The sequence below is a fragment of the Panthera pardus genome, unplaced genomic scaffold (assembly GCF_024362965.1).
Source record: "Panthera pardus isolate Hobbes unplaced genomic scaffold, ASM2436296v1 HiC_scaffold_26, whole genome shotgun sequence".
Taxonomy (NCBI): Eukaryota; Metazoa; Chordata; class Mammalia; order Carnivora; family Felidae; genus Panthera; species Panthera pardus.
The window spans coordinates 1168786-1186386 of record NW_026526832.1 but is presented as its reverse complement, the minus strand read 5'-3'; the positions used below and the strand labels follow the sequence as shown (position 1 = coordinate 1186386).

Genomic DNA, 17601 nt, shown 5'->3' with positions numbered 1-17601 from the left:
CACAGACCGCGAGATCGTGACCTGAGCTGAAGTCAGATGCTCAATCAACTGAGCCACCCAGGCGCCCCTCCACTTTCATTTTATAAACCACTTGTTGGAAATTAACTTCACAATTTAGTCTTTAGGTAACAGAATATTCAGTGGGACTATGACTGGATCGGAAGAGTAACCGATATAGCCATCGGTTGATACAGGACTCTTAGGACATCTCATTTTAGGAAAGGTTGAAAACATTCACTTGTAAGAAGGGGAGCAGTTTTTTGTTAGGCAGAAATACAGAATTGTTTTGTTGCTGTTGCATAGGAGTTTAAATGTGCATAAAAGAGTGTAAATGGAAGCTGAGTCATCGAGGGGTGGACTGTACCTATTACCAATTTAGTGCCTCTCAACTCCAAATTCAACCCTTTTCGCCTGCTCTGTGAAGGTGAATTCGAGCCCTTTAGATTTTTCCTTGCCAGCTGCCATCGATGCTTTGTCTAAAGAGGGTGCTGGAGACAGCCTACAGGAACACAGGGCTCTGCGTCCCAGTTCCAGCGTGCTCACTCGAAAGCAACACGTGCAGCCTTCTCCAGCAGCAGGCTGTCGTGGTGCTCGCAGTCTCCGGTGCCTGGCTCCTACGGTACACACCAGCTTCACCCAGCTCTCCTCTCCTCCTTAGGTAGTTTGGAAGAGGAGTGAGACGCCTCCCCATAAACGCACTAGAAAGACCTCTGACAGGTTCCAGCCGTCAGACTTTCAGCAAGATCTGGATCTCAGCCTCAGACACCATGTCAGCCCCAGGTAGCAGCTGTTCCTTATACCTGCTATTCCTACATTCTTCAGAGTTCTCTTGTTACCAGCCAATCCCTTGTTACTTCAATCCCCGGTTACAGTTAATAATTCTTGAAATTAAGCTTTCCCTGATCAAGTTACTGTATGGTTTCTCTCTTCTAACTGGACCTGGACTAAGCTGGCACTAGCTCAGACTAGACAGTGGAAGAGTTGATGAAAGTAGGGAGATTCAAGAGACACAAGATTAAATCGACAGGACTTGGTAATAGATTAGACAAGGGAAATAGGGGCAGGGGGAGGAGGACTCCTGCATAAATGTCCAGTTTATACAACTAAATGAAGGTGAACCTTTCTCCAGACTGTTCCTAATCAATGACTGAACTTGAAGAAAGCCATCTCTGAATCATTCTTCTGACCAGCACTCTGTGCTCTGGGCTCCCCATTGGCCTGGCTGAGGCTTTCTCAGAAATTGTACTGCAGTCAGATGCTCTTCCTACCTTCCTTCCTTCCCTCCTCCCTCACACACCCCTGCACTGTAGGCTGAAACCACCCACCTCCAGACATCTAGCTAGGCAAAATAACTCACTGCTTTTAGTCAGCTATTTTGTTACCTAGAGACAAACTGCATCCCAAATGACAAAGCACCCACAAGCAGATAAATAGCCTAAGGGAAGGATATAAAACAAGAGGCTGGTTTAAAAACAGGAAAACATTTAATCCACTCCAAAAAACACATCAGGAACCACGGGAAAAATACCTATGATGGAAGAAGGATGTTGCTGGCTTCATGCTCTTATTCCTAGAATCCTGAGGCTCTGATGCTTAGAAGATATTATCTGGTCCTTCAGCTACTCCCAGATACCCAGAAATAAATTACACACATCTGTAAAAAGAGTTCTGGCCTGCTGAAGCTAGGGGGAGCTAGACAGAAAGGAGAAAGGAGCATCGATCTATAATCACCTGATGAAAGAGCAGCCAGGTGGCAGCCCAGAGCCATCCCAGGTGGGTGGGCCCCTCTGACGTGAACCAGAACCCACAAAACGGGATGGCCCAGGGAATGTGCCAGTCAGCCTACGTTCAGCAATAACTTTGATACTACTACATCTTCAGCCAAAGCCCCAGGGAGCAAAGCCCTAAACTCCTCCTTCAAGCCCCCTGCTGGTTGGTCTCATCATTATCTCGCCTCTTCCAAATCTGTAAGAAATTAATACAACAGACATGTAGCAGCTGGCATTCATCCACACATATCTATCAAGTGCCTCTCCTACCCTAAGCAATGGACAACCTGTCTGTCCCTCCACTTCCATATTTGTATGCCCCCTGAAACTAACTCGTAATAATCTTTCAGAAAATTCCCTTTTGCTTCTCTCCTCACTTTCCATCCCAAACTCACTTTCTAAAAATGAACTCATAATTAAGCCTATAACCATAGACAAAGTCATTAAAGAAAGAGTTATCTCTAGGGGCGCCTGGGTGGCTCAGTCGGTTAAGCGTCTGACTTCAGCTCAGGTCACGATCTCACAGTCCGTAAGTTCAAGCCCCGCGTCAGGCTCTGTGCTGACAGCTCAGAGCCTGGAGCCTGCTTCAGATTCTGTGTCTCCCTCTCTCTCTCTGCCCCTCCCCTGGTCATGCTCTGTCTCTCTGTCTCAAAAATAAATAAAAACATTAAAAACTTAAAAAAAAAAAAAAAAAAAAAGAGACTTATTTCTAGAATGAAAAGCATCTCCCTTCCTTTTTTTTTTTTTTTTTTTTTTTAACGTTTTATTTATTTTTGAGACAGTGAGAGACAGAGCATGAACAGGGGAGGGTCAGAGAGAGGGAGACACAGAATCTGAAACAGGCTCCAGGCTCTGAGCTGTCAGCACAGAGCCCGACGCGGGGCTCGAACTCACTGACCGAGAGATCATGACCTGAGCCGAAGCCGGCCACTCAACCGACTGAGCCACCCAGGCGCCCCTCCCTTCCTTTTTATAAGGCTATTGCTTTCTCTTAGTCTCAGTCTTCCTTCTTTGTTAGGTACCAGGACAGTTATAAGAAGTAGAGATACTCTGCTCCACGAGTTCTCAATCCAATAGAGAAGACAGTTAAAATAAGGTTGGTGTTCTAGCAAAGACATGCAGAAAGCGCATGGGGTCACGAAGAGTGCTAACTTGACTTAGGATGCTGGGGAAAGCTTGAGAGCCGACTCCTAGTTGGGTGTCCTGATGATTCTAAGCTCTTCCTCCTTGAAACCAAACCACATACATCTGTAAAACTAACCTAGCCACACATATAACCTCCTTGCTCATCCATAAATCTTCTAAGATTCCCTGCCCTTCTCTTTTCTGACAATCACTCCTGGGCTCTCAGGGCAATCTGATCTTGGCCCCACCTCACTCCTCAGTGCATCCCAACAGGTACCCAGTCTAACCAAGGCTTTAACTCAATCCCACTTCCTGCCTTGACTCACATCATTCCTCTCACCGGCCTCACACCCCGTCTGTTCAACACTCACCAAGTTTGTGCCCAACCCACCTGAATGTAAGCCTCCGACAGCGTGATCATCTGGGGAAGGATGTCAGTCACCTGGAGGTCTTGTAATTCATACCACTTGCCTGTCCCCTGCAAAAAAGTATGAAGAAATGGGTTAGTCTGCTCCCTAAAACCAAAAGGTGTAGAAAGAAAAGACTGCAGCAAAAAGCGAGAAAAATCAGAAGAACAGCCACTAGACTATCACTCAGCAAGAGTCATATTAAGAGGGTGCATGACTTCTGCTGCCATCATTCAATTTAAAGAGTTCTTGGGGTGCTGATTTTGGCAAACTCAATCCCTGCCTCGGATTCCTTGAAGTACAGTGGAGTCTCCCAACACTTTTAAGAATTTAGATGGGGAGGGGTGCCTGGGTGGCTCACTCAGTAAGCTTCTGACTTCAGCTCAGGTCATGATCTCACGGTTTGTGAGTTCGAGCCCCGCGTTGGGCTCTGTGCTGATAGGTCGGAGACTGGAGCCTGCTTTGGATTCTGTGTCTTCCTCTCTCTCTGCTCCTCCCCCACTTGTCCTCTGTCTCTCTCTGTCTCTCAAAAATAAATGTAAATAAATAAATAAATAAATAAATAAATAAATAAATAAAAAGAATTTAGATGGGCAATAAAGAGAAAAAAGAGGAAGCCCTCTACTCCTCACCTAAGATGACTCCTTGTTGCCCACAAATGTTAGATTAGACACAGTTAGCAGGTGCAATGTTAACTACTGGGAAACTTAAAAGTAGACATCCCCACCCCCAATGACAGAGAACACAGCAACAGCCAAGAAAAGCGTCCTTCATGGACACTACACTGTTCACAATACTAACCCATTTCCTTTGGACTATAAAACCTGTGCAGCAAATTCAGCAAAATCTACCTTACTTCATGCTGCCATAAACAAGGGGGAAAAGAAGTTTCTGGATTATGGCAGAGGCACTTCTGGAAGCTCACCTGCCTCATCCATCCAAACTTCAAAGAAATGCCAAAGATAGATACTACAGACTATAGATATTCCAGATAGTCAATAGTTCAGAATATACAAAACCTTGAGCTTTTGTTAAAGCTCAAGATCATGTAATCAAGTCCCCATTCCTGTTTCAAGTAGTGGTTAAGAACATGGTGGAACTAATTATCTGGGTTCAAAGCCCAAATCTATCAACTTCAGATAAATTACTCAAACTCTGAGCCTAGGTTTCCTTGTTTGTAATTAAAAAAAAAAAAAAAAAAAAAAAAAAAAAAGGTAGGTAGGGTGCCTGGGTGGCTCAGTTGGTAGGACATCTAACTCTTGGTTTCAGCTCAGGTCATGATCTCACAGTTCGTGGGTTCTAGCCCCGGGTCAGGATCCATGCTGGTAATGCAGAGCCTGATTGGGATTCTCTCTCTCCCTGTCACTGCCCCCGCCCCCTCTAGCACATGCACAGGCTCTCTCTTTCTCAAAATAAATTCAAAATAAATAAACAAACATGGGGTGCCTGGGTGGCTCGGTCAGTTAAGCATCTGACTTCAGCTCAGGTCATGATCTCACAGTTCGTGGGTTTGAGCCCCATGCCGGGCTCTGTGCTGACAGCTCAGAGCCTTGGAGCCTGCTTTGGATTCTGTGTCTCTTTCTCTCTCTGCCCCTACCCCACTCATGCTCTCTCTCAAAAAAATGAATAAACATTAAAAAAAATTTTTTTTAATAAATGCTAAAATAGAAAAGAATGGTACCATTAACACCTATCTTATAGGTGTATTTTAAAAGTACAAATAAGATGAACATACACTGAGCGCTTGGCATACTTTCCAGTGCACAGTAAAATGCTTGACAAACAGAGCTAGTTATTATTAAACTCATAGTCCCAGACGACTAATCAAACTAAAACAATCTGTGCTAATAACCTGTGTGATACCAAATATATCTTAAGTACACGTTTCATCCTTTTCAGTTTGAGACAAATTCAAAAAAGTTTTTAGCTGAAAGGAAGCCTTTAGACCAGTGCTTCATAAACTTTAATTATATACCAGAGGGTCTTGTTAAAATGCGAATTCTGATTCAGTTGGTTTGGGTGGGGCCTAAGATTCCACATTTCTAGTGAGTTCTCATATGATGTCAATGCTGCTAGAAAGAGGATTCACTCCACTTCAGGTGGTAAGGCTCTAGTCTAGGACAGTGGTGTTCAACCTTGGCTTCACAATGGAATCTCCTAGATAACTTTAAACATCATGATGCCTGGCTCCCACCTCCCGATAATCTAATGCAGTCTCTTAACTCTGACTGACATTTTGAGCCAGATAAATTAATTGTTACGGGGGCTACCTATGCACTGTAGGATATTTAGCAGCATCCCTGACCTCTATTCCAGGTGAAAACCAACAGGCATAAATTCCATTGTTCTAATGTACTTAGCCTGGAGTGGCCTAGGCATCAGGATTTTAAAATCTCCCTAGGTGAGTCCAATGTGCAGCCAAAATTGAGAACCACTGCCTGAAACTCACCACTGACAGCTCTATTACTTGCAGAGCTCCAAAGTCAAGGTCAAGAGAGGACAGACTGAAGAGAGCTGCCCATTGAAATGCCAAAGGAACAACCGCCATTTTTACCACTCACATGATGAAGCACATGGATCCGGTAGGAGCCCTCAGAGGGCTTGCCATCATGGACGATGTTGGCGATGAGGTCGTACGTGGTATTTTTGTGTACTGCTTGTACTTCTTCAGACAAGTATTCTCTCAGATCCACATTTCTGGTGATGAAGAAAAGAAAGCCAAGAGATCAAAGGATACAGAGGTTAGCTGTCCTACACCAGTGGACCACAGAGTTATTGGACCCTAGTTTAGGACCTGAAACAAGGCAGGCTGGCAGAGCCATGGAAGCCCAGGTTGGGGGAAATTCACATACTTTGCCACAAAAATGAGTTAAACTAGAAAGACTGGCTCCACAGGAAAAGTACATTTTAGAAGCACGTCTAACCACTAAAAAGGCACAGCCTAGAGTCCTTCAGATTAGAAATGGAATGAGGGCTCTGCCCCTTCAGAGCCATGTGTGAGTTTAAGCAGGTTACACAACCTAAGGCTCTTGTGTGATATGAGAATGAGCGTCACCATCTCCTCTGGGACAGTGAGATGAAAGGAGAGGCTAAGTCTAACACCTTACCCTCTGCCCCGTCCAGGAATCCCGCAGCCACAATGTTTGGGGACGCCTGGTCCCTAGCCTCCCTCCCCGGGAACTGCCCTGGAGTCAAGAGCACTCCCTCCTACCAGGAACACACTGGTGACTGTGGCAATTCATAAGAGTCCAGTTCTGAAAGAAATCCCCAATACATGGGCCTTCAAAGGAAGGTTCTCTGTGGTCCACTCAAGGTGGCAGAGAGCTGGCTTTCATGGGCCCCAATTTCACTCTACTTATCACATAGACAAGATGCTAGTGAAGAAGAGTGTGGGAAAAGCAAGTAAGAGATTCCCCTGTAATGCTAACTACAAAGGTTACCTCTCTTCAACTCAGATTCTTGGTGATCTCTGAACCAGGAAAAATAAAATGCTATACCTGGAAGGACCAATAGGATTCATCTAGACCAAGCCTCTCATTTTACCCATGTGAGAATAAATCCAGAAAATATGCAAATGACCTGTCCAAAGTCACAAAGCTTGGATGGTACAGAACTCAGGCCTCTTTAATTTCAGAGACTACCCTCTTAAACCCTACAAAGAATTAAGAATTAGAACGATTTTCTTTCTTTCTTTCTTTCTTTCTTTCTTTCTTTCTTTCTTTCTTTCTCTCTCTCTCTCTCTCTCTCTCTCTCTCTCTCTTTCTCTCTCTCTCTCTCTCTCTCTCTCTCTCTCTCTCTCTTTCTTTCTTTCTTTCTTTCTTTCTTTCTTTCTTTCTTTCTTTCTTTTTAAAGATTTTACTTTTTAAAGTAATCTCTATACCCAACATGAGACTTGAACTCACAATGCCAAGATCAAGAGTCGCATGCTCCACCTACTGAGCCAGCCAGGCACCCCATGGAACCATTTTCAAAAGAGAAAACTGGCAGTCTTGATATGGTTTGGGGAACTGAGAAACGGAGAGGGATGGAGAGAGAAAGAAAAGAAGGGACGGAGAGGGATGGAGAGAGAAAGAAAAGAAGGGACGAGCATGGATACGTTAGAGCTCCCAAACTACTTTAAGGTTTAAAAACAACAACCCTAATGAGCTAAACAACAAGTTAATCCTATCATATATCCACCCAAATCCTTCTCAATAAGAAAGTGCCTTAGGGCTCCACTCTTCCTTACCTAAATGCCAGCACACAGAGACCCACACTTCCTCCTGCTAGCCCTCCCACCAGGTCTCTCCGGGTTCTCAGAGAGATCTTCTTCAGAGTATGAAAACCATGTCTCTTGAGAACTGAAAACCAACTGTCTATCTCCAAAAGGATCTTGCAGATTTCTGAGTTAGAAAGTAGCAAATTAAAAGCATCTGGTACAACTTCTCCCAGTTTGCATTAAAATACTCATAAATGTTCATAAAGAGACAACTGCATGATAAACTAAAAATAAGACTATACATCAAAATTTATGTTTCTCACCAATAGAAATTAAACACATTCCAGATTTTACCTGGCAAAAAATAAGACAGAAGGACCCCAAGATGGCAAGACAAATCTGGAACCATCCCCACTGTCCATGCCTAACCACAGTATGCAAGAAGATGCAATGACCAGCAAACAGATGGACAGACTCGGGGTCATCTTTGAATCCAGGCAGAATCCTACCTGTCCTGCCCTGCTTTCATCCAGTTTTCCCTATATGGAAAGACTACATTTTCCAGCAAGCAACAGGCGAGGAGGAGAAAGGACTGCCTCTAGGGACACATCCATCCCTGAGGTCCCTGAAATATTTGTATCCTTCCAAGAACTCTTAACTTACATAGTGTATGTAGGCTCTATTCCCAGCAATCTCTAAATAAGACAGTCCAAAATTAATAATAGTATAAAAATATAAAAAATTTAGGCTCACTCTCCCTGAGAGTAAGAGAAGCAGGGTAATACTCACGTAATAGGGAAGTTGACAATAGTTGGATTCTTCTCCACAAAGAAATTGTTCTTAGTGAATCTCTTAATACAAAAGATTAGATACGGAGGCAGCTTGGTGAGCTGGAAGCGCTTTAGAAAGTTTTCCTTGTAGGTCTTATATTCCTAGAGAGAGAGAGACGGGGGAGAAGAAAATTATCAAATTAGTGTTGGAGTATCAGGACAGGGGCAGGAGGAGTATCAGGACAGGGGCAGGAGTTCTGTTTTGGTTTGGATTTTTAAATATAATTCTGCCTTACACTTAAGAATTCAGAAGACACCTGATTGCAGAAGCCATGTTAAGGTCTTAGGAACAGTAACACGACTAAAACTACCTAAAATACAAGTGGGGAACATGTTTAAGCCAGTACATGAACATACTGCTGAATTCTACCCATAGCAATGTGGGTATCCATTTCTACAAGGAAAACAAAAATGTCAAATGAAAAAGAGGAGTTGTTAAAAGCTGCAGAAATAAAACAAAACCATGAGAGCATCACTTAATTCAAAATAAGGAAGAAGTTGCCGACTATTCCGTAGAGGCGTACTGCCATGGAATAAGTACTTCTGAAGCAGTGAAGGCCCCTTCATCAATGAGGATATTCCAGAAAATGGAAGAACTGAAACTACAAAACTCTTAGAAGAAAACATAAGGGTAAATTTTCATGACCTAGGATTTGACAATCTATTCTTACATATGAAAACAAAATCACACGCTTCAAAAGAACACCTAGACGGTATTTCGTCAAAACTTGAAACTTCTGTGCTTCAAATGATACTATCAAGATGGTGAAAACGCAATCTATATAAGAGGAGAAAATGCTTGTAAAATCAGACATCTGATAAGGAACAGTATCTAGATTATATAAAGCATTCTTACAACTCAATAATACAAAGATAACCCAATTTAAAAATGCACAAAGGACCTGAATAGACATTTCTCCAAAGATGATATACAAATGTCCAACGAGCACGTGAAAAGATGCTTAACAGCATTAGTCATCAGGGAAATACAAAGTGTTGTATTTCACAAGTGTGAGATATATTCACAAGTGTTGTAAATTCACAAGTGTTGGTGAAGATGTAGACAAACTGGAGCACTCATACACTGCTGATGGGAATACAACATGGTGTAGCCACTTTGGAAAAACAGTCTGGCAGTTCCTCAAATGGCTAAACATAAGAGTTACCATATAGCCCAGCAATTCCACTTCTTAATCATCACTCAAGAGAAATGAAAACATGTTCACAGAACAACCTGTAGACTAATATTTATGGCAGCATTATTCACAGTAGCCAAAAGGTAGAAACGATCCCGAATGTCCAGCAACTGATGAATGGATGAACAAAATATGGTCTATTCATACAATGGGATCTAATTTGGCCACAAAAAGGAATGAAGTAGTGATACATGCTACACCATGGATGAACCTTGAAAGCATTATGCTAAGTGAAAGAAGCAAATCCCAGAAGAGCACATTACAAGGATTCCATTACAGGACATGTCCACAATGGGCAAATCCAGAGACAGAAAGTAGATGAGTAGTTGCCTATGGTTGGGGGAGACGAGGAGGTTGGTAACCAAAGGGTAATGAAAACACTAATGAGGAAAATGTTCTGCAACTAATTGTGGTGGTGGTAGCACATGCCTGTGGATACAGTAAAACCCACTGAATTATATAACTTTAAGTGGGTTAAATGTATAGGGTATGAATTATATCTCAATAAAGCCATTACTTTTTTAAAAATCAAGTTCCCTTGTCACATGATACATAACCTGAGAGCACTGGAGAAATAAGCTTTCTGTCTCTAGTACACACATCATAGCTATACCTTTCAGGTAAATCTTTGATCATCTAAGGGTATAAGCACTACTGGAAAAAATGTCTTTTTTGTTGGTATCAAGTAACCTCTGTGTGGTTGAAATAAAATACTGTATTAAAAGCAAAACATTTTTTTTAATCAGGTAAATGCTAAGAGATTTCACTGCCCACATCTGAATCTATGATCAAGTTGACATCAAAACCACTCTTTTCAAGAGGGAAGGAAACAAACCACAAGAGACTCTTCATGATAGAGAACAACTGAGGGGTGACAGGGGGATATGGGTAGAGGATGGGCTAGATGGGTGACAGGTATTAAGGAGGGCACTCATAATGAACACTACGTACTGCATGTAAGTGATGAATCACTGACACCAATACAGCACTGTATATTAACTAAAATTTAAATTAAATAAATAAATAAGCATTCTTTTTAATCATCTCTCAGACTAGCGAAGGATTTAATACCTAAGTGATGTCACGGCCTAACTTAACAAACGTTTCTCAGGAGTTCCTGAGAAAGCCTGAGGAAAGAATTTCACCATGGACATCAGTACCACATTCAAATAGCAAGGAACGATTTGGCTTTAACTACATATTACATTGTAATAGAACTGTTAATTTTATTGGTCTCAAAGTTTTGTTTGTCTACATTGTAAATTTGTCATAATTTCATACTTGCTTACAACCTGTAGGTGTAAGGAGCTTATACCAACATTTACATGCATACTAAGGTGGTTAACATAGAAGAATAAATTTAATCACACCATATATTAACTAACTTGGATGTAAAAAAATAAGCAGAAAAAAAATAAAATTTGTACATATGCATTAAATACGGTATCACCTTAAAATATAAAGATATAAATGATAAGGACATTGCAAAAAAAAAAAAGAATAAATTTAAATCAATACTGAGGGTTCATGGGAATCTTAATATTACTTAAATTTGAACAAACAGTGATAAGAGGGACCAAGTAGCATGGCTGAAAAAGTCAGATGAAAAATCTGAGTCTAGATTCCTGGTTCTGACACTTAAAACCATAAAATAAACAAACTGAGCTACTACAAACCCTAAGGTCTCTCTTTCACCATCCCAAAATGAGTCTTTAAAAGACAGTGTTCGACATCTTACCAATCTCTGAGCGTGTGTGTGCACACACGTGTGTGGGTGTGACACGGGCAGGTGCCACTGTACAAGGATATCCAGGGCTTGTTTTGCTTATTAAACTTGCTAACAGTACCTGACAATGGACTTGGATACTGAACGGAAACAGAGATGGAGATTAGTAAAGGCATGTTTTAGGCGTGAGCTGCCTAGCTCCCAATTCCGCCTTTTCAAGGAAAGGCCCTGATTCACAGGATCCCTGAACAGAAAGGACACCTGATTCAAGTGGGCCTTTCAACCCACTAGGAATCCTGAAGCAGAGTAGCAGAAGGCTGGGCCTTGGAGCAACTGAAGTAAGGTAATGGCAGCCTGTGCAAGGGACAATCAACAGACCGCCACTTCTGAGAACCCTGTCACCCTAGTTCTGTCCTTCCCAAGTCCTGCTCTGTTCAAGTCTCCCTAAGACCTTCAAGAGATGCCTTCCAATAAAGTTCCTCTTTTAGTCTAGCGAGTTTTCTGTTGCTATTTAATATCTGAAAACAAAAGAAACTTGGCTAATGAAGAGAAAGAGCAGAAAGGGTTTGGAATGAGACATCAGGTGAATAAAATTCTCCCAGTAAAGAACAGAAAGGATTAAATTTGTCTAGGATAAAGAAGGGAATTGGGGCGCCTGGGTGGCGCAGTCGGTTAAGCGTCCGACTTCAGCCAGGTCACGATCTTGCGGTCCGTGAGTCCGTGAGTTCGAGCCCCGCGTCAGGCTCTGGGCTGATGGCTCGGAGCCTGGAGCCTGTTTCCGATTCTGTGTCTCCCTCTCTCTCTGCCCCTCCCCCGCTCATGCTGTGTCTCTCTCTGTCCCAAAAATAAATAAAAAACGTTGAAAAAAAAAATTTAAAAAAAAAAAAAAAAAAAAAAAGAAGGGAATTAAACCGAGAAACAGTTAACTCAGTAGATAAGAAGACACTTTTAACTTAAAAAGTAGTATGATAGTAAGAACAAATTATTTCATCTATATTTTAGCTCTATTTTTTTCCACTTGAATACTAACACTACATTTTTTAAAAGATTTTAAAATTTCTACTATCATAAATACCCGCTCCTTTCTCCATCCTACCCAGAGGCAGATGGCTGAAAGGAACATATGAGAAGTGTAAGAGAGGGCACTGCCAATCAAGCGAAGAGTTGGGGTGACCAGCTAGAAACAGCGTGGAGTCTGGGAGGCTCAATACACACAATACGCTTTATAATAAATGCATTCCACAAAACGTGGCGACTTCCAAGTATAAAAAGAAACTGAAAAAAGTCCAGAGAGAGAAAGGAGCATCAGCAGCGCAGCTGTGCAAATGGACTACCTTCTCGGTGATGCCGTTGAATTTGGCCAGGATGTTGAAGAGCGGCACCTGAGGGATAATGAGCTGCTCCTTCTCGTCCTTGTAGAGGGGAGCGGTAGGGAGATCCAGTGTCAGGTACATGAAGGTGGACTCCACCATTGTCTCCTGGTACTCATCATTATGCAGCAGCTGCTCTTTTTCTTCTGCTGGCTAGAAATGAGGAAGAAGAAAAAGGAGGGAAGGAATGCAAGCAGTATGCATATCACCACACACAGAAAGAAACAATGTTTTTGTTCATTTTGTATCGGAGTGAAGACAGCGCCCAAGAGACTGGGCATTTCATGGACAGCATCGCTGCCTGGGTAGAGTAAGCAAACACTGAGGGACTTCCATCCTCAGAGAGATGGCTTTTTAAATTTTTTGAGAGAGAGAGAGAGAGAAAGCATGGGAGATGGAGAGAGAAAGAATCTTAAGCAGGCTCCATGCTCAGCACAGAGCCTGACACAGGGCTCAATCCCATGACCCTGAGACCATGACCTGAGCCAAAATGAAGAGTCAAATGTTCAACTGCCTAAGCCACCCAGAAGACCCTAGAGAGATTGTATTTAAATACCAGACTATTTAAAACCCTTTTAGATGATCTAGAAAGCTTATCTGAGCTTTCTGAAAAATCACACCAGCACCACCCAATGGCCAGACCACTTAAACCAGCAAGACTTTTACCCTACCGTAACTGCCCAACTTAAGCACACTGGTACAACAAAAGCCCGAGGAGCTGTCACTTGACAAGTGTTTTTGTAGAACCTCATCTTGAGGCAAGAGGCCTTGATAGACCTCTAAGCCTCTCTCTGTCAACCCTGAATCCCCTCAGGTAAGATAAATCAGGCCAAGAGTCAGTTTCAACCCCCACTCACCAGATCAGGATGAGGCAGCTTTTTAGTGAAGATCCTCATGGAACCCTGGAAAACATCAGTCACAATGGCTGTACAAACAGAAATCAAAATGCAAATTCTGTCAGGTTGGAAAGCATTTCCAGAATATAGTCCTAACTTCTAAATTTCTGAAATAAACCAGCATTGTCCAGCTAAGACTCAAAGCTCTCAGTAAACACAGAAGTACCTTTGCAACATATACCACCATGGTACCTTCATCATTATTTGTGTAAATAATTACTTTGTGTCTGCCTTCTCCATAAGATACCCTCTAGCACAGGGCCTGTCCCATAGGAGAAAAATTAAGTGCATCTTAATGAATGAATGAAATGAATGATTTATAAACCCTAGAGACTTATAAATCACAAAAAAATCACAAGCAAAACAAGATAGATCCAAAGACTTTCCCATAACCTTATGCTGTGTGCAAAGGAAGATAAAGTCCACCCTGCACTGGACATAAAACAAAAATGCAGACTGAGGGACAGAGCAGAACAGAACCAAAGCACTGAGACAGAAAGTACAACAGGGTTCCAGAATCCTAATAGGACACAAGTTACAGAACTCAGAGGATGTACACAGGTTGAAGACACCTGGTAGAGGTGGTAGGGCCATCTGGTAGAGCATCAGCCCACAATTCCACATTAATAAACATTAACACCAGCAGAACAGAGAAAAAGGACAAGGAAAAAGCTGCATTAGGTCTCCAAAATTATTTATCTAGCTCAGCACTCTTTAAGCTAACAACTATTTCTGGCATTCATGAAAACTGTCTAACTACTGCTATGCCAACATGGATGTTAAGAGACCATCGGACTTAAAGTCTGAAAATCAATATGGAGGCAAGCCTCATTTCTCCAAGCATAGGCCCAGGGGAAGGAACTAGCTTTTACTCTGCTTTACCAGTCAACTTAGAAGCCAGGCAAACCATGCAGTGAGTCCTCTTCACATTAACTCTTGCACTGCCAGGAGACTAGCAGTCGACAACATGCTGCCCAGCCCCTCAGTTTGGAACTAGATCAGGATTTTAGAGCATTATTATATCTATTTCCATGTATTAAACATGCCATTGGATATAACCATATCCTAATTTTTAAAAATGGAGAGGAACCTATTCAGGAATAAAATTTAGTCCATGTATACACAGACACTACCCTAATGCAAAAAAATAAAAAGTTAAGAAAAGGATGGGAAGTTGCAAAGTGCCTATAAAAGGAAGCAAACAAAAAAAGAGCTCCCTTTTACAAAATAACATGACTTACTCTTCTTTTTCTTCTTTGTGCCCCCCAGAGCTGAGTGTAGAGCATTCAGAAACCAGGACAGAAAGTCAACTCCATCCCCTGGAAGAGAAGGAAGGGTAGGGCATTTCGAAGCTGCAAATTAGTATAGTCCAAACCATGTGGCTGGCATGATGCCACATTCCTGGTTTTCCTTCTTCCTTTCAGGCAACACCATCCTGTCCTCTGGGCATCCTCCTCTATTTGGACATTAAATGCTGGCACTCCTCAAGGTCAAGCTCTTAGTCTTCTGATCTTTGCTCTCTCCCTGGGCTCTCTGACCCAACCAGGACTTTCCATTATCATCTCTACTTCAAATGTGTATCTCACCACCCATCAAAAGCCAGTACTGAATTTCCCCTCTAAATCACTCCTTGGCCAGAATCTTGTTTTTAAAACCTAAGTCTGTGGGGCGCCTGGGTGGCTGGGTCGGTTAAGCGTCCGACTTCAGCTCAGGTCATGATCTCATGGCTCGTGAGTTCCAGCCCCATGTCGGGGTCTGTGCTGACAGCTCGGAGCCTGGAGCCTGCTTCGGATTCTGTGTCTCCCTCTCTCTGCTCCTACCCTGCTCACACTCTGTCTCTGTCAAAAATAAACATTAAAAAAAAAAAAAAAAAAATAATAATAATAATAATAATAAATAAATAAATAAAACCTAAATCTGACATCACATCTTGGCTTAAAAGCCTTCACTGACTCCCCACTGTTGTCAAGATATAACCCATCTCCTTCTAGTGGCACATAAACCCGACAATCCAGTCCCTCTCTCGCACCTCCACTTCAGCTCTCACACTGTCCCCTGGAATCCAAGCGCCTGGCTACTGGCAGCCTTGTGTCTGTTCCTGGCACATCCACGCTCCTGTTGGCAGTGTTTTCTTTAACCTGGAATGCCCAGCCCCAACCTATTTCCTCTGTGCCTAGAACTCAGCTAGCTCTTCCTCCACTCTGACTCCAGCCGACATCCCATGTGCTCAGCCGGGGCTCCCTGCTCCACGCTCCCTCCCAGAGCATACTTCCCTTCCTCAATCACAGCGCTTACCACCCTGTGCTCACCTTTTTACACAACTATCTTCCCCACTAGAATGGGAGCTCCTGGAAGAAAAAAACTGTTGCTTATCCCTGCAGCCTTAAAACCTACTAGCAACAGGAATGGATGATGAACAAACTGACATGAGGCCAGAGGACACTGTATGAGATCCAGGTAGTAAGAGCTACAGTGTCCACTTTACCCACACGGCAATAACTATTTGGACTTGGAGGGATGAAAACAGTCAAAATAGGTCATTGGAATATCTAGTCTGCAACATGACAAAATGAGAAACAAATGTGGCAAGTGCTTAAGGGTTGGCACCTTTCCCAGCCTCCTGGTTTTCCCCCAGAACCGTACAGTTTAGTTTACTACATATGACAGACTTTCTCTCCAGCTGAAATCTCAGGACTCTGAACAGGGCAGGCTGATGAAAGAAGAATCAGGAACATAATCATATGATGAACTGGATACTCACCTGGTTACTACAAGGCTTACAGCAAGTACAAGTAAATTTGCTCATCAAACTAATTTTGTTGCCCTAACATCAAAAAATATGAATGACTGGGGTGCCTGGGTGGCTCAGTCGGTTAAGCATCCGACTTCAATTCAGGTCATGGTCTCATAGCTCTTGAGTTCCAGCCCCACGTTGGGCTCTGTGCTAACAGCTCAGAGCCCAGAGCCTGCTTCGGATCTGTGTCTCCTCCTCTCTCTGCCCCTCCCCCCACTCATGCTCGTAAGCTCGCGCGCGCTCTTTCTCTCCTTCAAAATAAACATTTAAAAAAAAAAAAAGGTTTAAAAAAAAAAGAAAAACTATGAATGACTTGTTCCTTACCTTGCTTGGTGATCTGAAAGGTCTTCTTGCTGCAAAGGACAACAGCCTGAAGCATCTCATGGGGAGACACGTGTGCCTTAAAATTTCGGGGGTTCCAGAGCTTTCTCATCAGCTCTCCAAAACGCTGGACCAACAAGAACATGATATCCCCTGGAGGACGTTTGATGTTCTTATAATTGTCTTCTTCCAGGAAGTAGTTCCGGAGAGGAGGAACATTAGACAAAGCCTGGAAGTCAAATACTCCAGCCAATTAATCCAGAGCCCCTGCGAAGGGCCCCCATGCACAACCCTGGGAGCCAAGGGTTATAGAACCAGGCCTGTGATGGCCTCAAAGAGTCAAAAGGAAATGCTTAGGTTTAAAGTTCACATTATTATAGAAACATCCTCTGTACTAAGTTTCACATAAAGTCCAGTTCTGCAGATACTTTGTTTTGGATATGAAGTTTTTTATTTATTATTTTTTTTATTTTTTAGAGAATTTTTTTTAAGCAATCTGTACATCCAACATGGGACTCAAACTTAAAACCCTGAGATCAAGAGGCACCCGTTCCACCAAATGAGCCAGCCAGGCAACCCAAACAAGAAGTTTAAAAAAAAAAAAAAAAAAAAGTATTCAGACGCCTAGGTGGCTCAATTGGATGAGCATCCAACTCCTGATTTCAACTTAGATCATAATCCCAGGGTGATGGGATTGAGCCCCACATCAGCCTCTGCACTAAGCATGGAGCCTGCTTAAGATTCTCTCCCCTTCTGCCTCCCTCTCTTGTGCACTCTCTCACTCTAAAAATAAATGATAATTTTTTATAAAAAAAGAATTCAAGTCCCTATTCACTGACCAACTTATTTAATAATTTCCTTCATTTATTCTAATTAGGTTTGTGACTATATTTGCATTCATAGGAATTAAAAGCTAGAAATCCAAATATTCCATTTGGCTAGGGCAGAGATAACTATCTGGAGGCCAAA

General features: G+C 42.5%; 1 protein-coding gene across 1 annotated transcript in view; it reads right to left on the bottom strand.

Moving 5' to 3' along the window:
* Positions 1-1465: 1465 nt before the first annotated feature.
* USP39 (ubiquitin specific peptidase 39) overlaps positions 1466-17601 on the bottom strand; it is a 30266-nt gene continuing 14130 nt past the window's right edge. The window contains exons 6-13 of the mRNA XM_019443727.2: positions 16636-16861; positions 14759-14836; positions 13479-13546; positions 12586-12774; positions 8289-8431; positions 5863-5998; positions 3286-3372; positions 1466-1965 (exon numbers count right to left, since the gene is read on the bottom strand). Coding sequence (XP_019299272.1) covers positions 1918-1965; positions 3286-3372; positions 5863-5998; positions 8289-8431; positions 12586-12774; positions 13479-13546; positions 14759-14836; positions 16636-16861 — 975 coding nt within the window. The 3' untranslated portion in view covers positions 1466-1917. The remainder of the gene's footprint in view (positions 1966-3285; positions 3373-5862; positions 5999-8288; positions 8432-12585; positions 12775-13478; positions 13547-14758; positions 14837-16635; positions 16862-17601) is intronic.